Source organism: Coturnix japonica, chromosome 26 (genome assembly GCF_054131305.1).
Source record: "Coturnix japonica strain WE chromosome 26, WE-NBRP24, whole genome shotgun sequence".
NCBI lineage: Eukaryota > Metazoa > Chordata > Aves > Galliformes > Phasianidae > Coturnix > Coturnix japonica.
Window position 1 is genome coordinate 4,507,501 of NC_140688.1, and position 24,938 is coordinate 4,532,438.

Here is a 24,938-nt window from a genome sequence, read left to right on the forward strand (position 1 = left end):
GTGCACCATCAGCTTTACACCCCCACTTTACACCCCCACTCTGCACCAGGAGCAGAGCTCAGCAGCTGTTCCCTGTTGTGTTGTTGTGTTATTGTGTAGTTGTGTTGTTCCAGCCCTGCTCACACTCGTGTGTTTATTGCATAGTGAGACCCCACAGGGGACAGTGAGACCACACAGGGGACAGTGAGACCCCATAAGTGCCAATGGGACCCTAACCCTAACCCCACCCCCAGCACTCACTTGAGGTTGGAGAGCTCGAGGATCAGCCCCCCCAGCACCGCTGATGCATCCTCACGTGGTGCCACCTCCTTCCTGGGGGTCAAAGGGGGTGAAAATGGCACCAATCCGGGGCTTTTTAAGCCCAAAATGAGCTCTGGGTTCTGGTGGGGGGAGGGGGGTCCGACCTGGGGGTGCAGCTGGGTGAGGCCGGGTCCCCATCGGCGTCCACAGGGCACAGAGGGGCTGCAGGCTGGGAGGGGGTGGGTGGCTGGGGGGGAAATGGGGTGAAATGGGGGCAACTGGGGCAACAGGGGATGAACTGGGGGGAACTGGGATGAACTGGGGTGAATGGGGGTGAATGGGGGATATGAGAGTGACTTGGGGGGGGACTGGGGTGAATTGGGGGGATCTAAGAGTGACTTGGGGGGGAATTGGTGTGACTTGGGATGATTTGGGGGTGAATGGGGGGGAACTGGGGTGAACTGGGGCACCAAGGGCTGAACTGGGGGGAACTGGGATGAAATGGGGTGAACTGGGGGGGACTGGGGGGATCTGAGAGTGACTTGGGGGGGGAACTGAGATGATTTGGGGTGAATGGGGGCAAATTGAGGGGGACTGGGGGATATGAGAGTGACCTGAGGGGGGACTGGGATGAATTGGGGTGAATGGGGGGAAATTGGGGAGGATTGGGGGATCTGAGGGTGACTTAGGGGGGGACTGGGATGAATTTGGGTGATTTGGGGGTGAATGGCGGAGAACTGGGGTTAACTGGGGTAAGTTGGAGTGATTTGGGGTGAACTGGGGTAAATTGGGACAATCTAGAGTGGAATGGGGGGTAAACTGGGGTGAACTGGAGCTCTATGGGGTGAAGTGGGACAATGTGGGGTGCAGTGGGGCGCTATGGGGCTGTTCCCTATGGGTTCTCATAGTACTCTGGCATTACCTGCAGCAGCTCGGTGTCCCCCCCTGGCACCCCACTGTGCTCCGGTGCTGAGACGTGGGGCAGCCCCACAGTGCCAGCCCCATAGCGCTCCTCATGCTCTGCCCCACAAGTGGGCTCCGCTTTGGCTGCCCACTCCCCCTCCAATGGCTCTTTGGTGGCCTCAATGCATTCTGTGCCCCCATTGGTGTCACTATGGGGCTGTGGGGTGCTATGGGGCTGTAGGTCCCCCATATCAGGGCTGTTCTGGTCCTCCTGCTGCTCGCAGCCATCCATCCCATCCTGGAACAACCCCCCCCATAACCTGTGTGCTCCCTGCCCCATAGCCATGGGGAGCTGTGGGGTGACGCTGGGGGGGCAGAGGCCCTGTCCTACCTGTGCCAATGGGGCCGCTGTGGGGCTGAGCTCCTCCATCACGCTGAGCTGTGGGGCGGCTGCTGGGCCTCCGTTATCAGAGCGGCTGGGAACCAAACAGACCCCAAACCCCATCAGCTGGGGGGCACCAGGACCCATTGCTGGCCCCAGGCCCCATTCCTACCCCCAAGCCCCATTTCTGCCCCCATTTCCACCTCCAGCCCCCCCTCTGCCCCCCACCCTCCCATTTCCCCCCATTACCTCTCTGTTCCATCTCCATGCACTGAGTCCATCCCTCCGCCATTGTCCAGAGCGTCGCCTCCAATCATGGCCCCCATACTGATGTCCTCCATATTGGTGTCCCCCCCATTTATGTCTCCCCCATTGCTGTCCCCCATATTGCTGTCTACCCCCTTGGTGTCCCCCATATTAGTGTCCCCTCCACTTACATACCCCTCATTGCTGCCCCCTCTATTGGTGTCCCCCCCATTTCTGTCCCTCTCCTTGATGTCCCCTCCATTGATGTCCCCCTCATTGGTGTCCCCCATATTGCTGCCCCCTCCATTGGTTTCCTCTTCCTCGGTGCCCCCCATATTAGTATCCCCCCCCTTGGTGTCCCCTCTATTGATGTCCTCCCCCTTGGTATCCACTCCATTAGTGTCTGCCATATTGGTGTCCACCATACTGGTGTCCCCTCCCTTGCTGTCCCTCCCCTTGGTGTCCCTGTCCCCTCCATTTTTGTCCCCTCCATTGGTGTCCACCATATTGGTGTCTGCCATATTGGTGTTTGCCATATTGGTGTCCCCCCCCTTGGTGTCCCCTCTATTGTTGTCCTCCCCATTGGTGCCCCATCCAATCATGTCCCCCCCCTTGCTGTCCGCCATATTGGTGTCCCCTCCATTGTTTCCCCCCTCATTGGTGTCCCCTCTATTAGTATACCCTCCATTGATGTCCCCCCCCTTGCTGTCCCCCATATTAGTGTCCCCCCCATTAGTGTCCTCCATATTGCTGTCCACCATATTGCTGCCCACCATATTGCTGTCCCCCATATTGGTGTCCCCCATATTGGTGTCCCCTCCATTTGTGCCCCCTCCATTGATGTCCCCCCCCTTGCTGTCCACCATATTGTTGACCCCACTATAGTCGTCCCCCCCCTTGTTGTCTCCCCTCAGTCCTGCCCTGACTTTGACATTGGAGCCATCATGGGGGTCAACACCTGCAAGAGGAACAGCAGCTGCTTGGACGCCATTTTGTGGCCATTTTGAGGCCCTTTGAAAACCATTTTGTGACCATTTGGTGGCCATTTTGAGGCCATTTTGCGGCTGCTTGGAGGCCATTTGGTGGCCATTTTGAGACCGCTTGGAGGCCCATTGGAGGACATTTTGAGACCATTTTAAGCCCATTTTTTGGCCATTTTGAGGCCATTTTAAGTCATTACCTGTCACCTGGCTGCTCCTCCTTTTGCCCATGGCGCCGCTCACCTGAGGGGAACACACGCCCATTGAGCATCATTTCCTCACTATTTCCCCTCAAATCCCCCCTGGCCGCCCGGTCTCTCTCACTCCACGTCCCAGAATAACACCGTTATCCCGCTATAACGAGGCCCAATGGCGCCCATCCCGCCCCAAGGCCCTTCCCGGCCCCGCCGCCATTTTGCTTCACCTCAGCTCCCGCCCAACGCCTTCCCGCCTTTTTCACACCGCGCGCTCTGCGCCTGCGCCGCGCGGGGGACGCTGGGAGTTGCAGTCCCCGGAGAGACGTAACGCGGCGCAGCGCGGGGGATGCTGGGAGTTGCAGTTCGCGGCGCGCCGCAAAGCGCAGCGGGGTGCGGCGCTTTTGCGACAGCGTCGCCGTAAAGTGCGGAGGTGTTGGCAGCCCCGTAGGAGGAAGCGGTGAGTGGGGACAGACCGGGACCGGGGGGGTCCGATGGGGGGGGATCGAACGGCGGGGTCCAATAGGGGGGGGGATAGACCGGGGGGGTCCAATGGGGGGGATCTAATGGGGTGGGGGTCCGATGGGGGGGGTTCAGTGGGGGAGGGGGGGGGGGTACAACGGGGGGATCCAATGGAGGGCGGGGGGATACAATGGGGGGGGATCTAATGTGGGGGGGGGTCCGATGGGGGGTGTACAGCCGGGGGGGTCTGTGCTCTGTCACAGGCATACAAGCCTGTTGGAAGGAGTGCATTGAGGCTGCAGCGCCGAGATGATAAACCTGAGTTTGCTGTCACCAGCAACCAAGCTTACGGTTAATTTCTGAAACAAGATTAGTGATAGTATTTCCAGGCAGCTGGCACAGAAGCTTCTTGGATTACAGTGCTGACAACACACATTCACCAGAGCCAGCAATGACAAAAAAATTTCCCACTCCCACCAGAACTTGAAGGACAGAGACCAATTTAGGTTTCTTCACTCTCACGAAGGGGAGTAAGTAAGAAGGTTCACTCAGTAATTCAACCTTACAGAGGCTACTTAGTAATTCTGTGAATTTAAGGAATTATAAAATGATGGATAAAAATCAGAAGTATTTTGTATTTAAATATATGTATACATTATACAGTTATTCTAATGCGACATCAAATGATTACCATTTTGCCCACAGATGTGAGAACTGTTAAGAGAAAATATACTTGCTTTTAACCACTGTAGATCACCCATGGCACATACCTAAGGACAACATAACAGCTGAAAGCAGTAACTGGGAGAAACACTATACAAAGTATACAGATTGGGCTGCACGTGCATCAAGTGATTTATTAACACAACGAGGTTGGGGGGGAAGAAGAATTAAGTTTGATACCTGTTGTCTTCGTTTCTCCTCTTCAATAACAGCTTTGGCTTCTGCCTCTTTTATCTGTCCAGACATACAAAGTGATAAGTAACTGTTGTAAAAGCAGGTAAAACTATTATCTTACAGAGCCATAATTTATAGAACAGTTCTCAGAAAAGCGAGCAAAACCTTCACCAAGTGAGCTGTGAGCTTATTCAGATTCTAAAACATTCTGTGAAAAACCTCTATCAATTCATGTTTGAAAAACACGGAACATTAGAGACGCTACCATGTTATAAAACTAAACTTCTGACTAACTGGAAAATTCAACTGACAAATATAAAACCTGGGGAAAATATAAATATATATATTCATTAATACCAGGGAAAAATTCCTTAATAAAGTCACTCTAAGCTTTCAGTAACTCAGTCCTCAATTCAGCACACTGTACACTGATGGGTAAATCCTTATATATGTATGTAATTTACACTCACACACTTCATTCCAAGTAGTTAAATATGCCCTGACTGCTAGAGCAAAAGGAAATCTCCACTTTTGTACCAAATGACATATTGGATAATGCATACTCATATTGTTCTACTGCTCTTGTTGTAATGGAAACTGTCAATGCAATTACATTTGCTTCACCATCAGAAAGTTTTATGAAAAATAAAACCTGGAACTGCAACTGATCACTCTACAGAACTGTTACATAGCATTCAAGACAGCAAATTAAATGCCAGAAACTTAAAGGAAAAAGAATGGCACAGAAAATATTAAAACATAAACATACAATGCATCTGAATCACAGTTCCTGCATTATTTTCATCCTACAATAACTAAAGAATGCAACGCCTAACATACATAAAGAACAATGGGATGGACTGGCTCCGGAATCACAGAATGGCCTGGGTTGAAAAGGACCACAATGACCATGGAGTTTCAACCCCACTGCTGTATGCAGGGTCACCAACCACCAGACCAGGCTGCCCAGAGCCACATCCAGCCTGGCCTTGAATGCCTCCAGGAATGGAACAACCACAACCTCTCTGGGCAACCTGTTCCAGCACATCAGCACCCTCTGTGTAAAAAACTTCCTTCTAATATCTATCCTAACCCCCCCCTTCTTGTGCTGGTGGCTCCAGGCCTGGATGCAGTACTCCAGATGGGGCCTCACAAGAGCCAGGTAGAGGGCATCTCGCTCTCCTTGCTGGCCACCCCTTTTTAAATGCAGCCCAGAACACAGTTGGCCTTCTGTGCTGCAAGCACACACTGCTGGCTCATGTCCAGCTTCTCGTTCACCAGGACCCCCAAGTCCCTCTCCACAGGTCATCTCTCAAAGAGATCTTCCCCCAGTTTGTACAAATATCTGGGATCGCCCCAACCCGAGTGCAGCACCCTGTACTTGGCCTTATTGAACCTCATTAGGTTTCCATGGGCCCACTTCTCCAGCCTGTCCAGGTCCCTCTGGATGGCTTCCCTTCCTTCCAATGTATCGACAGCACCACTCAGTTTGGTGACATCTGCAAACTTGCTGAGGGTGCACTCGATGCCACTGTCTGTCATTGATGAAGATGTTGAAGAGCACCTGTCTCAAGACCAACCCCTAAGGGACACCACTTGCGACCAGCCTCCACCCAGACACAGAACCGTTGATCATAACCTTTTGGCTGCATCCAGCCAACCGATTCCTAATCCACCGAACAGCCTATGTACCTGCAGAAGCCCTTCTTGTTATCTTTCACTCCCCTTGCCAAGTTCAGCTCCATCTGTGCCTTGACTTTCCTAATCCTGTCTCTTCACACATGGACAACAGCTCTGTATTCCTCCCAGGCTATACAACACTGCTTCCACTTTCTGAACATTTCCCTCTTTTCCCTCAAGTTTAAGCTGCAGGTCCTTGCACATCCATGATAGCTGCCTGCCTTCCCTGCTTGACTTCTTCTGCAGGGGGATGGAGAGCCGCTGTGCTTTCAGAAGGGTGTCCTTAAAGAGCTGCCAGCTCTGTTCTATACCCCTGCCCTTAAAGTCGGTTTCCCAGGGGAAGCTGCTAAGAGATGTTTAACTTGGATTCATCAGGTAAAAAGCAGGTGATTGACAGGACACAAAATCCTGAAGACAGTGAAATTGCCAAATAGTATTTTTCATTACACAAAAAGGCATATAGATGCAGCAAAGCCATCAAACATTAAGACACCAGCTCTATCTCTGAAATTCCCTCAGTCAGGCATCACTACAGTGACGGCAGTACCAGTGTGCTGGGTCAGTGTATGCGTATCTGCTGCTTGTACATGTTTCTTGGACCTCCAACTCTGCAGCCACTTAACACTACCTTAGTAAAATTAGATCTCAGAGTAATAGAATGCCCTAAGATGTAATGATACAATTGACAACTTGAAGTTAAAAACCATCTTGATCTCAATAACCAGTCTATATATGTACATATATATATTTATGTATCACATTTGGCACAGTAAAAATGGTAATTAACTAAGTAAGGTATGCACAGATGGAATTTGTTCCTACAAACTTAAGAGCTGTTGAAGACTAAGCAGAAGGCACACCAGCTCGTGCTTAAGAACACCGCAGCTCAAAGAGCGTGCTCTGTGCAAGCAGTTACATTTGTGGATTTTCAGATTATTTTTTTTTTAAATTGTTAAACCATATATGAAATATCACTAACAATTTCATTTCACCTAGATAATGTCAGAGTGTCTCATCAGAAAAACACACAAAGGTCTTTTTAGTCATGAATACCTGAAATAGGAAAGTTTGGTTTGCAAAAACTGCAGCCCTATCCCTGCTGGTATTTCACTGCCATCTAATGGCAGAACATCAGTTCCAAAAGAGAAATCGGCCAGTGAACACAGAATGTAGCTTCTTTTGTACGCTGCTGTTGTCATATTTGTGTAAGATTCCTGCACACGTTTGTGCGGAACTTCCTATGCTCACAGGAACCTGTAGTCATTTGCTTGATGCATTAGATTATTTTCCCAGTTGAATTCAATGGTACAGATAAAAAATAGGAAATATTATCTGCTGAAGTGAAACTGCAGCTGATGCTGCACCCCACTGAAATGTGCTCCTTTGTTGATGCAGACTTCTATGAATTCACCCCCCTTCAATGCACTCCATGCCCAATAAACTCACTTCCACACTTCACTAGAATGATTTGTTACTGCTGGTTTTTCTAGAAGTATATTCCAAGAGTCTTGGTGTTCAAGCTGATTGCAAAGGTGTAGAATTTGATTTACAGAGTACGTCTTAGAACTTGCCTGACAATCCTGAAATTCTGAGCAGAAACAGACAGATGTAGCTTTTACAGAACGAGGTTTTGGGTTGAATATTTAAATTATATATATCAGTATATTACATATACTACTAAGTTGATAAAAGTTAACCAGCTCATGCACCACTTCCTCATGTTTCCATAAAAGGCCTAGAAAAACAATGTGGATATTCTGTCTCTTTAGGTGAGATTATGCAGCAGTTTCTTTACTTCAAACAAAATTATTGGAGAGCATCCATGTTTACAATGGGCTGAAAAGCACATGCAGTTGCTGAAAGCTCTCTATAATTGTGGCAGTCACCTAATACTGTGTGACAGGAACACACAAGATAACACTTTGCTAACCTTCAAAGTAAAAGTAAGGCCTAAATGAAGTGCTTCTATAGCTCTCACTAGCAGTAATGATTTTATTATCATTGATTAGCACTTCTTGGCTGAAGAGGAAATCTCCAGTTCCAATGTACATTAAAAATAAAGAGGTAATAGAGCATTACCTTAAAACAGTGTTTCATCAAGTGAGTTGACACTATCTACAAGTAGTGCAATTCTCAGCAATAAGCCAGATTCAATAGTCCAAAAATTAAATGTGCAATTAAACTGTACGCTGAGTTACACTGCATTTCTTGCTATTACTGTCTTGAAAAAATAACGATCTGCCTGTTTTTTCCAACTTTTCTCAAGGCAATGAAGACAACATTACTAAAATGGATACACCACCTCAGACGCCTTCCGTTTCATTTCCTTGCATAACGCATCACACTCCAGTGAAACTTGGCCTTCTTGTATCTTGCTGCACTGTACTTCCTGTTAAGCATAAATTGAATTGTTTGTAATTCATTTCCCTATATAAAAATTTAATTATAACGTTCATTTTGTTGGGAAAATTGTAAAACAATTTTATTCGGTATATTTACAGAATGAAGCTAATAAATAAATATTATTTGAAACTGTAACTGTATTCAAGCATCCTTTTCTATTTTCCTTCTTTCTGATAAGCTAAACTGAATCAAGAATAAATCAAGTGGTTCAGTTTAATTTTTCTTGTCTTTTTTTTTTCACTTATTTATTTAAGACAAAGCAATATAACCTTGTGAACTGTTACAAAAGATACCATGCAAAGTAGCTAATAAGTAACTCTTCTGAAACTTCGTATCAATTCTCTAAACTGGCTGAAACTACAGGGCAAGGTCTGGTCATGGGAAGATCTCCCCTACTTCCTTCTCCTTCCTCCCCCTTACATTGAAGGCCAAAACAAACAAACAAACAACAACAACAACAGAAAAAAAAAACCAAAAAAAACCACCAACAAAACCAAAACAGAATACCAGCACAGAGAGAAAGTTATAATCTTATAATCTATACTACTAGCCTATGAAGAATTTTGTCAGGAAAGCACAGTAACATAGCCAGAAGCTATTCTGGTTTTCATGCTTTCTGACAATATGCAGAACAATTTTCATAGCATACAGCAAAATCCAAAAACTAACTTCTTCAGAGCAATTCCAGCACGCTAAGATAAACCACCTGCCTAGATGGTTAAGAATATGGTCCACTACAAGTTGTGGGTTACAAATTCAAGTGGTTTATACGACCTTGCATGTTTACATGCATAGCCTCATGATGCAACATTTAACTTCAACACCAGAAAAGGAAGAAAAAATCCTCCTGTTTTGCACTCAAATTATGAGCTCCTACATTTGATATTAATTGTGATGGTTCAGATGAGGCATATTTACAGAGCAGCTTGGAATACGTGTCCTGTCAACTCCCAACCTCACCAGTTGTATACACAGACAGAAGACTGGTAGAGGAGAATTCAGCTGCAAATATTAGGTACTCAATTCTGTTTCTCCTTATCTTCAAGATCACAGGCTGCAGGCACAAAAGACTAAATATACAGGTACACTATCCTATCCAAGCTAAGAAAGAAGTACACTATCTGCTGTAAGTATGCAGCTCCAAGCAAATATGCATAAGGACCTTCTGGAATCAAAAATACCCTAATTACGATCTCAGACAAGGGCAGATGCATAAAGCAAACGTTAAAAGACATAATCTTTCACACTACAGAAACGAGTCATATTTCTGCAGTCAGATTAGCTGCAACTAATACACAGTCCAATTATCAGTGGCTTATTGGTTCTACCATCATTTACCCTCTACACTGTAGCTCTCTGTACAAAAGAGAGCATGGATTTGGGGCTTGACCTGGAAACAGTGAGATGATATTTAAGGTGGGGATAGTGTTTTCTTCTCTTTCTGAAGGGAAACACCATTTCACTAGGAATCAGAAGGATCACTTCGTGGCTATTTAAATAAGTGGGCTGTCATCATATAAGAATTAATTTTTATTAATTATATAATTAACTCATAACAACCTTTCCACCTTATTAAAATCAAATTTACAAGATTGAGGGGGGGAAAAAAAGTAACCGTCATCATATTTAAGGACCATAAAACTTTCAGAATAGCAGATCTGGAATGTTCCATTTCAGGCCACTGTAAAAGTGAAAAGTGAGCATCCTAAACATTAATTTCATTGCTTCTTGCTACCACATTTCAGTTGGACATCCACATAATCACTGAAGACATCCCAGCACTCTGGGACAATAAAATCTGAACTGGTCTGAAATAGCTATACAGCGTCAGAACTCAGCAGAAGATGATGACACATTTCAGTTTTCCAAAAACAGTATGAAAATTAGGGACAGCAACAACTAGATGTAACAGAGCTATCATGGAAATACCCATCTTCCTTATTCAATTAAGTCTGGCATAAGAAACAAGACCTCAAAGATCATCAAGTCCAACTGTAAACCTATATCTTAAGGAACAAGAAGCAGAAGTATACACGCAACCAATGATATTATTGATTTTACTGAACACAGTAGAGTAAGATAAACTGAAATTAGTAAGAGCACTTAGTCACAACAAAATAATTTATCCTCAGCAGAAGTCAACATTTCAACTTACAAATAAAGAAAAGCTAGTTATTTATAAGCAGAGACTGCTCAATTTGAAGCACGTACTCTGGGCATTACCATCCTTTCTCTTGAACATGCGCCCTGCAAGATCTGAGATTTCTGAAGACATTTCTTGGAGAAGCTAAGAACTCTGGGGAAACTGCATCTGTGTGGAAAGCTCAGAAGTTAACCGGGTCTTGAAAATAATTTAAGCATGCTTTGTTCAAGCCAGATAGTGAATTTTTCATTAAGTTAACACTTGTCAAGAGGTCACAGCAGCCTCTGGTTTTCCCCTCATCATACTTGATAGCTATAAGCTTTGTCCTTTATCTCTGCTGAAAGCTAAGGATGCTGATGCCTCTGTTTGCTTTAAGGGCCTCAGACAACCATCAATTAGGAATTCAAAACATCTGTGACTGTTCCAATTTATGTAATTATAAACTTCTCAGTTCCTAATGAGGAAAATGTGCTTTGACTTCTTAAATCACTCCAGATCATCTGATTATTTTCCTAATGGAACTACAAAAATTGAAGTGTGCTTGAAGAGAAAGGTATTGCAAATCTGGGAGCTAACATTTTCTACAATGAATTTTATGTTCCTTAGTGAATATTTTGATTGTTCCACCCAGACTTTCAGCTGCTGTTGCTGCTCTGCTCAAGTAACTGATTCTATTCCAGTCTTGACCAGAGACAATCCATGTACACAAGCCTAGGAACATACAAAGAAAATGTGTCACTCTCAGAACTGCAACTTCAAAACTTACCTTTTTCAGTCGCTTACAAGGACACTTGAGTTTAACCTTCTGGCTGCAGTTCAGAGGACAATCACCTGAATGGCAAATCTCTTTACACCGGTGACCACAAGGCAACTACAAGCAAAACAAGAAATACCCCACCAATGAATAACTGAAATTGCATGCAGTCTTTGAACTAGTTTTATTTCAGACACAGCAGCTAAACAGAAAACTCATTCAGCTCATCAGGTTTGTCTTCCTACCTGCAAAACTGGAAAGAAAAAGGTCAACTTATTTCACTAGTTACTCAGAGTTTTTTGGTTCACATAGAATTATTTATCTTTTACTGGGAACGCCTGATCAAAAAACAATTTTTTCTTTCAAATGTTACAGGAACAGTCATCTCCACAATGATTCATATATCGACTGCCCTAACTACCTGTATGATGGAGGAATAGAAGTAGATGAAGTAAGAAGGAACTGAAAACTGAAATGAAGTGTGATGTGACCCAGCCTGACCCACAAATTGCTAACAAGAGGGTAGAATTAGAAGCAAAAATACCACAAAACTAGGTTTTATGTGCAAGAACCTTGCAAACTATGCAGGAGTCAAATACAGGCCACCAATATTCTTACACCTGAATTAATTTCACTAAATCCTAAATTTCTGCATTTGGTAAATTATCCTGTTTTTGACATCTGACAAATAGCATTTCCTTTTTTTAAACTATCAGTGAAAATTTTAACACTTATAATGAAACTATTATTATTCCTTACTGTATATTATTATTCATTACTGGGATAATTTAAATATGCTGCTGCCTTTTAGGGATGTAACAGTGTTTCCAGAACAACATTAGAGATTAAAAAAATAATTCACAAGAATAAAAACAAGTTTTCTTCCACAGCGTGTTGGGAGCTCAACTGACCTTGCTCAGGTCCCAAACAAAATCTTCATAACGATGATTTTTCATTTTCAATTACATAAATCAATACTGTCCAATACTGTTTATAAACAAAGGCAATAACTCATGTAAGATACCCAACTGATTCATTTATAAAGGTAGGTTTAAACAATATCACTCCCTGTACAGAAAGAGTTGGGGGAAAACACACTGACAAATGACCACAGAGTCTCTTCCAGGATCCCACCTTAAGAGGCAAGAGCTTTTCCATTCATTTACATTTATTTTATCCAGCCATTAGTTCTTATCCACAGACTGAAAAACTTCTCTACTGTCCTTTCATAACAGGCTCTTTATTCCCATAATATTCCCTTCATTGAATTCCAAGCAGCTTCAATCAATGTTTCTTGAATATAGTAGCCAGGACTGCAAGTAATATTCCAGCTGGAAGAACATTGTACAATGCCTTAATTGCAGCTTATTCTCCACAGAATATCTTTCCCTATACATCTTCCACTCTCATGTTCACTTCTCTCCAGTTATTCATGCTGCAACGATAAGGATTTCTACTGTCTCCCAGGAGGGTTGTTATTGGCCTTGACATGCCCAGTCTCACTGGTTTTTCTGTATCTGTACCATGTCCCAAACGCATGTGTTCTGCTGCACATGCGTTTCCTCAGTTGTCACCTACTGACAACACACCACAAATTCTCATAAGAAAATCCCAATGAGTTTTTGGTGCCAAGGTCATTACTGCAAACAGTGCAAGACTAGCCCTCAATTTGAGCCCTTGGAAAATCCCCTTATTGCCAACATTTCTCGTTCCAATCACTCCTGCAGGAATTTTTGTTGTTGCTTATGGCTTTTGAGGTGGTTGCCCTAAATAAAAAAAAGAACCACAAGCAGTTGTTTCCTTCAGTAAACACCAACTCTCGCAACGATCATCTCTTTTACATGAATTAGCTGTTTACTGTCTGGCACAGCCTCAAGAGCACAAGTGAAGTATGACATATGGGACTACATCTCTTCTCTTTGTCTGGAGGAAAAAAGGAATTGGTCGTTCTATCAAAGAAGGAATTCAGTTTTGTCTGGCACAACTGATCACCTGCAAATCTACTTGAACTCTGCCTCATTGTTAAAAGATGGGTTAGATGCTCATGATTAAGCCTTGCACATGCTGAAGTCAGGCATGCTTCCATTAATAATGTCAAAGCCTGAACAGTTACATACCACCAGAGCACAGCACAGGAATATACTTAATGCAATACCAAAAATCGTATTTGCTTATTGAGTTCATACACAGCTCACATTCAGTGGGATGCAGGACAAGAATGAAGCTGACAGTTTCAGCTGCTTCTCAACCCCTCCAGTGCAAATACAACATAAACTCATGGGAAGCAGTTCTATGAGTGGCAAAACAACAGCCCCAAGAGCTAAGAGAACAGAAGCAATCCAACCAGTTCTGCCAGATAAGTGCTGTAGTGGGAAGGGAGGTGGTTTTGTGCAGCGACTCGGCACGGACTCAGATGTGAACGATCCAAATCGTTTATTACAAGTTCTCACATCCCTTATATACCTTCACAAGTTGTTATTTTCTAACTTTCCCATCCGCCCTTACAACTTTCCCAAACATCTTACATGTCAACAAAGCATTCTACAAAACACTTTTCAACTGTCCATGCAGGCACATAACCAATCAGAGCTGTGAGACTCTTCTTCTCCTTGCAGAGGTGTCCTTGGTTCTCATGCTGTTTATCTTGCTCCACAGCTGCTGCTCTGAACAGCTTTTCTTGTATTCCCACAATTCCCCCTTTTTTGTTTATTGACAAGCTACTACCATACTATAATATAATAACACTAATTATATTAATAACATAATCATTATAACTCAATCAAGGCCTCGATTGACAATATTCTGAAAATGAAAAAGGAGATAAGGCAAATGACAAAATATATGGTTAAATCCACTAAAATATCAGACGCATTTTGCCTGCGGCCTAAGTTCCTACAACCTGGAAAAGAACCCCTGAGAATCCAATTCTGTGTAAATTTGAAATAGGTTAGAAAAGACTTCAATTTCGTGTTATCCATTTTAAACCATCCCGTCAGCATGAAGCAAATACTCCCTAAGCTAGCACATTATTACTTATTGTCCCTGGAGAGGCAGAAAACTGCAGAAAAGGAGAGAGAAGGATTATGTTGGCGGTGGATGCGATAGGCAGCGCCAGCAGGGCGTCCCCTGCTTCAAGGTGCACTTTCCCTTTCTCATCCACCACGGATTCTCTCTTGCTCTTTTCCTACTCAGGGTCTGAATGGTATTTTCCATTTGTACACTGCATCCGCATGGCCAGTGCGTGGTACAGAGCCCAAGTGGAACACCTGCTTACAAAACAGAATAAATTGCCGAGGTTAGCTTTTTTTGCAAGCACCTTTGTTTCAATTGATGCATGGTCATATTTTGAAAATCCCAATTAGTGAGATGAAAAAGAGTTAATAACTGTTATGTTTAAGAATCATCCGTTTGTCCAGGATTCTTTTCCAGGGTCTTATTTTTACAAACTAAGAAGAGGCTAGTTGATAGGCTAATAAAATCATAACTGAACATTACTAATACACTAGAAGAGTTAGTCCCATAATTTCCAGCATTGGTAACATCAAATCCTATTTAACTTATATTCTATCTACTGCCAAAATAGGAAAGACACACAATAATCTAAATAATGCTTAATAATTCTAATTCTTAAATTTATACCAGTAATGTGGAAGAGTTACCTACTATGTCTTACCATTACTAAAATTATTATTTGCAATACAACAAATTACAAAGCAATATCAATGAAGTAAGAGGCGTATAATCACAATCATTATTAAGGCTGGGTGTTATTTTCTGCCTTGAGATGAGGCCGAACATATCTTGCCGGAAGCCATGTAGGGCCAGTCCTTGTAGAAACACAAGCATATCCTCGACCCCAGGTTATCAATGGTAAGGGACCTTCCCAGTGCCCTGTGGCCATATTTCGAATGTTAACCATTGGCCGTTCCTTGAGCACTGGGGAGCCCCCAAAATGACGATCCACACGAGTTGTATTTGTATGATCACGATTCAAAAAATTCAGCACAAACAAAGCCTTACATAATCTTTCTTGTGGTGTGTCTCCCGTATTCCCCCTTTTTTGTTTATTAAGAACAGATTTCAGTGTTTGATGAGTACGCTCAATGATAGCTTGTCCAGTGGGAGAATGAGGGATGCCTGTAATATGTCTAACTCCCCATTCTTGAAGGAAAGTTTGAGTGGCCTTAGAAGTATAAGCGGGCCCATTATCTGTTTTTATCGTATGAGGGATTCCCATAGCAGCATAAGCAGATAACCAGTGTTTACGGGCGTCACGACTGCGTTCACCTGTATGTGCTGTGGCAAATATGTAAGAAGAATGAGTATCTATCGTTACATGTACGTATTTTAGACGGCCGAATTCAGGAACGTGAGTGACATCTGTCTGCCAGAGTTGAAGAGGGGCTGTTCCACGTGGATTTGTCCCAGTTTGAGGCAAAGGGGCAATTGCCTGGCAGTCTGGGCATGTTAAAATAATGTTACGGGCTTGATCTACTGTCAGTTGGAATTGTTTTTGTAAGGCTCTCCTGTTCTGATGGAAAAATTGATGGGAGAGTCGTGCTTGCTCAAATAATTGAGGAGTAGCAAAAGCGACTGTGGCTTGATCAGCCTTACGGTTGCCCTCAGTTAAAGGACCAGGCAATGTAGTATGCGATCGAATGTGCATAATAAAATAAGGAAGAGTACGGTGAGAAACATAATGCAAGACTCGTTTGAGCTGTACAAACAAAACCGGATTATTAACTTCCTTAAGAAAGGATCCTTCAATCCGCTGAATGATACCTGTAACATACAAAGAGTCAGTTATTATATTAAGCTTTTGGTCTGAAAAAATTTGGAAAGCTCGAGCTACTGCAGCGAGTTCTACAACTTGAGGTGATCCATCAACAACATGTACGTCTGACTGCCATTGTGTAGCAGTCGCACGCCAGAGAACCACTGCTTGGTGTGTCTTGCCAGAGCCATCTGTAAATACAGTAACAGCATTAGGTATTGGAACATGTGAAAGTAAAGTATTAGTAGCAATGGGGATATCAGCCAAATTATGTAGTAACTGATGTTTGGGAGGATGAGTGGACAATTGTCCGGTATAATCTGCCATAGCAGTCTGAAAAGGAAGTGACTGCGCAAGCATCCAATCTAAATCTTTTTTAGTAGCAGGTACGTATATGCACTCAGGGTCAAGAGCTCGTAGAATTTGTAGACGATGACGACCTCGCTGTATTAGCATAGCAAACATTTCCACTCGTGATGTAATAGTTTTTGAAAATGTATGAGGTAAAAATACCCATTCGAGAATAATGAGAGGATCCTTTCTTGAGGTATCCCATTGACATAACAAGCTATATGGCTGATAGAAGTTGGATATTATTATGAGATGTACTGGAAGTGATAAACAAACACGATGGCTGTATCGATTTTGCACTGATGTTATTACAGAGTCTAAGCATTGTTGTGCTTCTGGTATTAATTGTCTTTTAGAAGTTAGATCTGGGTCTCCTTTCAGTAGTTTGAATAAAGGATGCAGCTCTTGAGTAGTAATTCCCAAAAGTGGCCGCAACCAATTGATGGTTCCTAATAACTTTTGCAGATCGTTTAATGTCCGTACGTGAGGTACTATTTTGAGGATTTGTGGCTGAATAGTGTGAGATGCAATTTTCCATCCTAAATATTTCCATGGAGAACTAAGTTGCACTTTTTCTTCTGCTATTTGTAAGCCAATAGATTGGACTGCCTCCCGGACGAGCAGTAAAGCGTCCTTTAGACCCTCTTCTTGTTCTGCTGCTATTAAAATATCATCCATGTAATGATAAATAAGGACATGAGGTCTAGCCTTTCGTACTGGTTGTAATGCATTTGCTACAGTCAATTGACATATCGTTGGACTATTAAGCATTCCTTGTGGTAACACTGTCCAATGATACCGCTGAACAGGGCTTTGTAGGTTGATAGAGGGCACTGAGAAAGCAAATCGTGGTGCATCTTTTGGATGAAGCTGAATGGTAAAAAAACAGTCTTTCAAATCAATGACTGCTATAGGCCAATCCGAAGGTAACATTGAGGGTGAAGGAAGGCCAGGCTGCAACGCTCCCATAGGCTCAATTACTGCATTGACAGCACGCAAGTCCTGTAAAAGTCTCCATTTTCCACTCTTCTTGAGGATAACAAAAACCGGAGTATTCCAAGGGCTGGTAGTAGGCACTATGTGACCAGCAGCTAGCTGTTCTTGAACTAACTCATGTAAGTGCAGCAACTTTTCTCTTTTTAAGGGCCACTGATCTACCCAAATAGGTTGTTCTGTTTTCCAAGCTAAGGGTATAGGTTGCTGCCGATCAATGGCCCTTACTGAAAATTTGTCTGCAAAATCATACCCCACTGACTTAAGAGATCACGACCCCACAAAGTACAGGGAATTGGTAAAATGTAAGGAGCAGCGTGAGCAATGCGACCATCAGGCCCTTCAAAAGATAAAATTCGGGCACTTTGTTTTGGCTGCTGTAGGCCCCCAACCCCCACAATAGCAGAATTAGGGTCTCTTAGTGGCCACTCAGAGGGCCAATCACTGGACTTAATGATGGTAACATCAGCTCCAGTATCCACTAGTCCTAACAACTGCCTGCCATTTACTAAGCATGGTAATAATGGTTTGTCTTTTGACAGTTGTGTGGTCCATAGCACAACAGGTTTATCTGTGCTCCCAAATCCACCAGTTCGATCTCTAATACCAGGTTTGGTCATAGAATGAAAAGGGACTAATTGTGCTATTTTTTGGCCTTTTGGAATAAAACAGGGGGGTGAGGGTGTCCATGCCATTATCTTAATTTCCCCGGTATGGTCAGCATCTATAACTCCAGGTAAAACAAAAAGTCCCATCCTTGTAACAGAAGAATGTCCTAACAAGAGGGCGCTACGCCCGTCCCCAAGGGGACCCATTACCCCTGTTGGAATGAGAGTCACGGTGCTATCAGTCAGCGTCACTGACTGGGCAGTGGACAAATCCACTCCTGCGCTGCCAATGGTGGCTGGTCTGAGTGAGCTGGCCAGACAGCGTCTGGCTGAGTCGGGACCGTATTTGCTGTCATAGCGCGCGGTCTCGCGCTCCTCTTGCCGTTTCCCGGCAGATCGCAGGGCTGTGCAGCAACAGGAAGTTTGGATCGGCAGTCTCTAGCCCAGTGTAGCCCCTTCCTGCACCGTGGACAGGGTCGAGTTGGAACAGCAGAAGCATTTTTATTTACTCGCTTGGGCTTTTTACAGTCCCGTTGGACATGACCTGGTTCTCCACAATTGTAACACTTTACTTTTTGAGCTGTCCCTGCATCAAGTTGGGTGGCCAATGAATCTGCTAGCAGGGCCATTTTATGACTTTCTGTGCCTACATCTTGACAGGCTTTAATCAAGTCAGTAATTGATGGATCTGCATTCCTTAGGGACTTTAAAACCTTTCGACAGTCTGCATTTGCGTTTTCTACTGCTAATTGCTTAAGCAAGACATTTCGGGCAGCTTCATTTTCTACTTGTCTCTCTAATGAATTTTGTAAACGGTCAAGAAATTTAATGTAAGGCTCAGTAGCCTCTTGCCTAATTGAAGTAAATGAAGCATCGGGTGAATTAATATCAGGAACCCGACGGACAGCACGCAACACCAAAGTCTTAACTTGTTCCAGGCATTGCCTGTCCAGCTGTGCCTGTGCCTGAGGTGTTGCCCGGACCCCCTCCCCCATGAGTTCCTCTAGGCCAATGTGATTTAGATTGTTCAAATTATTCAAGGCCTGGACAGCAGCCTGATCCCGGTATTCAGTCATGAACACGGTGTATTGCATGGGAGAGAGGATCATTCGTAACACACTTTTCCAGTCATGAGGGGTCATAACATAACTATCACCAATTGCAACCAAAAGATTATATGTAAAGGTAGACTGAACTCCGTATGTTCTCACTGACTTCCTTAGCTCTTTCACTGCCTCATAAGGCAGGGTTTCCCAACGGGGGACCTGATTCGGCTGATACAACACAGGAAAGGCTTGCAATGTGTCACCATCACCCCTTAATATTGCTTCTTTTCTGCACTGCTCTAAGACACCACAGTACGCTGTAGGGAAATTTGTCGTTTCTGCTCCCTTCAAATTATCATCAGGAAGAAATGCGCCCGATTCGCATTCCGGATATACTGGACCTGGGTCACAACGATTCCCTGGTTTCGATCCGTCCGTGTCTTTAATCACGTTACACTCCGGCTGCACAGACGCAGCAGCGCACGACGTGGGGGGGGCGGAGGGCAGCGGCGCAGAGAACGTCATGGGCGGAGCGGAGGGCGGAGGCGCGGCGAGCGTCGTAGGCGGAGCGGGGGGCGGAGCGACGAACGTCGTAGGCGGGGCGAAGGGCGGGGGCGCCATAGAGGGCGGCAACGCGGCGAGCGTCGGGGGAGGAGCGAACGGCGGGAGCGCGAGGGGGGGCGGTTGCGGCTTTTCGTCTCCCCGAATCGCGGGGGGGTCGGAGCCGCCGGTCGGATCCGGGCACGGGCCGCTTCCCGCAGCGAGAGGCAGCGGCGGGGTTGGGACGGAGGGCGGCAGGGAATGGTCGGAATAAATTCTTTCCCGTCGTGATTGCTTAATCCCTTCCATTATCCGGCTCCAAACGGGCAACAGCTTAGCAGCCGTTCTGTCTTTAGCGAGAGAAGCCTCGTAGAGTTTTGAGCCGATTTTGTCCCAAAGTTCTCCATCTAGAGAGAACTCAGTTTTTGGAAATTCAGGGACATTTTTGCTTATCCATTTAAGAAGAGTAGCTAATGCTGAAGTAGACACAGTCTCATCCTGATACAGTAACACTGAACGCAATACTTCGAGATGTACTCGTTGCTCCCTCGTTAGTGAGCTCCCCATAGTTCCCGACTGCTCACCTTCTGTCCTGCAGAACGGTGCGGGTGCGCGCCAAACAGTCTCTCCGAAGTTCAGTCGGGCGACGCTGCCGGACCGGGCTCGCTCAGCCGCGGGTTGATTTGCTCCACGTTGTGGGCGCCATTTGCAGCGACTCGGCACGGACTCAGATGTGAACGATCCAAATCGTTTATTACAAGTTCTCACATCCCTTATATACCTTCACAAGTTGTTATTTTCTAACTTTCCCATCCGCCCTTACAACTTTCCCAAACATCTTACATGTCAACAAAGCATTCTACAAAACACTTTTCAACTGTCCATGCAGGCACATAACCAATCAGAGCTGTGAGACTCTTCTTCTCCTTGCAGAGGTGTCCTTGGTTCTCATGCTGTTTATCTTGCTCCACAGCTGCTGCTCTGAACAGCTTTTCTTGTATTCCCACAGGAGGGGGCGTGGGCAAAGCTGTGGGTGAGTCAGTGATGTATGGGTGCATCTGTTGTGGGGTGGTGCTGAATGGGGTGGAAGCTGTGCTGACCTCACCCCCCCACAGCTGTGCCTTTGTCACCTACAAGAAGATGGAATCAGCTGACCAGGCTCTGGGGATCCCGGGGTGAGCTGGGGGGCACTGGGGGGGCACAGGGACGGTGTGGGGGTGCCAGCAGTGCTGAGTCCCTGCCCCCATCCTGTGCCCCAACAGCCGTAAAGAACAGTGCCAAGGGCTCACACCGCGACAAGCGGGCGCAGGTGGTGTACAATGAGGACCTCTTCGGGGGGCAATAAAGGTTTAGTGCACACAGCAGTGGTGTGGCAGGGTGACAATGGGACAGCGGGAGAACGGGGATGGGGGAACTGTGGGACACGGGGAGCTGCAATGGGGGAGGCTGAGTGGTGACCAGCTGCACACACACCTGTAACTGAACTGCCAGCCTCACCTGGCTGTGGTGCTGAGCATGCTGGGCTGCCTGGCCCTGCTCTCAGCAGCACTGTGTCCTCCCTCCCAGCCCCCACAATTCCACTGATACAGTTATGTCTGTTAGAGAGATTCACACTGCATGGAATGTGCCACGGCCAATAGCAACTGAAGGCTTCAGAGCCAAATTAGTGAGAGGAGGCAGTGCTGGAGCTCATCTCTTCCATGGAGCTCATAACAGCAGCACAGCAGTAACCCTGGTGGCAGCAGCACCAGGATGTTGCTGGAGCAGCACTCCTGGCTCCCCTCCTGCTCCCTCCAAGAGCTGCAGGCAGACGTACAGCACTGCTGTCCTGTGCCAGGTTTATTTAAAAACACAGCTGAGAGCCGCTGGCACAAACAGAGGAGCCTGACTACGTTCATACAATATCTTAAATAGAAGGCAAATACAAAAGGAAAAGATAAAATATTTACAGTAACAGTGGCAGACACGACATGGGCACAGTCCCACCCAGAGTCAGCAGAAAACCACTCAATACCCTGCTGAAGCACAGAGTCACCACGGCGTCCTCCAGCAGGGCCAGGGCTGCACTGTGCCCACAGCAGGGCTGGGATGGCTGCACTCTGAACTGAGACAAGCGAAGCGCACACGTGTTGGCTTCCAGAAATTATCAGCACAGCATCGCGCTCTGCCAGCAAACAGCACTGGAAATCCAGCAAAAGGGAAAGGAGGGAATAACGCAGCAGTGGCATGCAGCTCCCACTTCTCACACTGCTGCTGCATCACTGCTGATAACTGGAAAGCAGGGAGCACCCCCCGCCTTGGTGGCACATTTGGTCCAAAACACCAGAATAATTCTGCTCCCTCCCACCCCCACATTGTCATTAAGTTGCCTTAAAGGATTCAAGTCATAAACAAAAGCATACACCAAAAAAACTCAAGAGCTGGCAGAACTCCAGGCTAGACATGGGGACTGCCCGAGAAATGGGAGCACCGAAGAAGCTTCCAGCTGCACCCAACGCTGAGCATGGCCAAGGGAGGAGGAAGGAAGGAGCTTGACGTTGAAGCCTTCAGAGCGTCACTGAATCAGGAGATCAATTGCCAGGCACTGCAGCACACAGATGGACGTCCTTCTGGGCTGTCACAGAACTGCTTTGTCCTCTTGCTGCTGAAAGGAGCCAACCAGGATCAGGGAATGGATGTACAGGGCCTCAACTCTGACCAGCAGGAAAACTCAGGACAATGGAATGCAGTCTGCCAATCTTTTACCAGTTCAGCTGTGCTTTAAGACTCATTATTGTGAAGCCTCCTTTAGTAAAGTATCACCCTGGGGTATCCAACCAAAAAGAAAAGGTTTTTATTAAATTAAAGGTTTTTTTTTTGTTGTTGTTGTTTTGTTGTTTTTTTGGTTTTTTGTTTGTTTGTTTGTGTTTTTTGTTGTTTTTTTTTTAACATACTATAATAACTACTACGCAGTTCAACAGTCAGTCATCTCAGAAAGTTCACGAAGGAAATCATCCTCATCCTTCTCCAGGTCCAAGTCAATTTCTGCTTCCATTTCCCCTCCTGAGATTTCCGAGATGAACTTTTCAGTGTCATCTTCTACAGCCTTGGTGAGCAGGCTGACCTCTGGCAGGGCTGGAGCAGCAGTCTGGGAAGAAGGAAGACAAAGTCAAAGAAAGGAAGACAAAGTCAAAGAAAGACAAAGATTGCTCAGGAGATCCTTCCTCTGCAGTGCTTCTCCTTCAGCACTGCTGATCCTGAACCCAACACGGGGGCTAAGGGGCTCCTGAAGGATGTTAACAACCACGTGAAGGCTGCAGAGCACCTCAGGTCTTTTTAACAATGCAGCATTAATGGACAAATTCCTTCACACTACAGAGGAATCACAGGGCTGCAGAGCATTGTGCACACACTGCCATTCATCCAGCATCCTGCACACAGTGACTACTTTGAAAGGAAACCTGCAGAACATTTCAGTTCTCCACACTTTCTGCAGCAGTTGTATCTCAGTATCAGCCTGACCAGGACAGCACTGACACTTCTTCCCCTCCTTACCAAAGCTGCTTTTTTAGCTGGAGGCTCCTCTTCTTCAGTGCTCGTTTAAATCAGCACAGTGCTAGAGCTGTTACACACCACATTCTATTTGAGCAACAGAAAGTCATTCCTGTTCCCCTACACAACATCCACCCACAGTCTGATTTCATTGAACACGAAGCCATCGTGACCTTTTTGTATCCAGTGCTCCCACGTTAACCTCACAAGTTGTACCTGGTGCCAGCAGGGTTACTGCCTCACTGCCAGATACAATCAGATCAATTCTGAGTTTGAGGAGTGCAAAGCTGTCTGGGAAAGCCATTGAAAGTATCAGGATTGTGAAACATGGCTGCAGCTCTTCACCAAAGGCAGGAAGGTAGGAATGCACTCATGATGGTGGCACATGGTGAGCAGTGAGACATGAGAACATGTGAAGAAATTGTGTCGATGTGTCCATCTTCAGAAGGGACTCACCTCTGCGGGTGCAGAGACAGCTTTGGGAGCAGCCCTGCTCCATTCCACAGTCTTTTCCTCTTCTCTTCCAGGTGCTTTAAAACAAGGAAAAAGAAAATCACTTGGTCAACAGCAAGCATAGAAAGAAACCTGAGTGCCAGTGTTTCCTCCATGTGCTTATTTCCTCACATTCAATAACAAAGAACACGAGAGAGGCGACATCTCGCAGTCCATACAGTATCCAAGCTCTTCCCTCCTTCACATGCTGTCTCTTCACGAAGCCTCTCTCACCTCCCCAATGAATAACTCACCCCCCTGACCTTTCTGACAGAGGTTGGCCCCCATGTTAAAAACTCAATCCATGCTTTACAAACACATTTACATATTAAAACAAGCAACACGCCAAAGATGAAGATAACCTTGGCGTCAACACACAGAACATGCCACACCAAAAACATGGCAGAAAGAAAGTACATGAGAAACTGAATTACAAAACCTCACAGCGAATGAATTCTCCAGAATGAAGCAGGCAGACACCACGGATTCAATGGAAAAACACATGGATGGACATCCTGGCACTTCCTGCCTTTGCATGTTGTAAGAAACAGCCCAGGCAATTCTAAGCAAACTCCATTTGCTTGACAGGGGAAGCACTTCAGCAGAGCAGACAGTGAAGCACCTCCTTACCTGCTGGCTTTGCGATCTGCTGCATCCGCAGGGCTTTCTCCTGCTTGATTTCTTCTAAGCTTTTAATATGCATTTCTTCCAATCGCTTGATTTTACGCGGTGGCTCTTCCAGTTTCACGTTACCAGGCTCAGGTGGAGGGAAAATTCTCTTCTTCTTGCGCTTATCCTTAGATCTCTTCTCAGTAAGAACCTCTTCTACTTTTTGCTTCTCTTCTTCCAGTCGTCTCTTCTTCCAGATCTCCCCTGCTGGCTTGGCACCCTTCTCTGTCATCATCAAGAAAGGAGAAGCATAAGGATTACAAGAAATTACAACGAGAGCTCAAGTTTCCAGATTTGTCATAATATTACAGAGTATACGTGTTCCCAACAACAACGCTCCTGAGAAAGAATAAGCAGAAAGCCTAGAGAATCTGTGCAGCAAACACCGATGACCATTTACCTCTCCTTGGTGCTCTGTCAACCTCGATCTTCTTCCCCAGCCTTTCTACGAGGCTGCGCTTCAGCGGAAGGCCACTGACATCAGCTACAGAGAGAAAACAACAACATTCCTAAGATAATTCCTTTGGAGAAAGATTTTTACAACAGTCAACCACAAACTTTGGTTTCTCCAAGTGTATGTTCTCAAATTCACCTTTCAGCTGCTACACTTGTGTGCCACTTGGAGTCATCACAGACCCACGACACACTTT

At 45.4% G+C, this 24,938-nt stretch overlaps 1 protein-coding gene and 1 long non-coding RNA gene across 2 annotated transcripts in view; one reads left to right on the top strand and one right to left on the bottom strand.

Moving 5' to 3' along the window:
- Window positions 1-24,938, top strand: part of LOC146756705 (uncharacterized) — a 378,411-nt gene that overhangs the window by 176,727 nt on the left and 176,746 nt on the right. The gene's annotated exons all lie outside the window — the stretch shown is intronic.
- Window positions 237-1,897, bottom strand: LOC146756716 (uncharacterized). Its single transcript, XM_085524218.1, has 5 exons — window positions 1,775-1,897; window positions 1,535-1,619; window positions 1,163-1,441; window positions 405-487; window positions 237-312 (listed from the first exon to the last, which is right to left on the bottom strand). Exons 1-5 carry the CDS (start codon window positions 1,864-1,866, stop codon window positions 237-239), a joined length of 615 nt encoding a protein of 204 aa, XP_085380344.1. The 5' UTR covers window positions 1,867-1,897.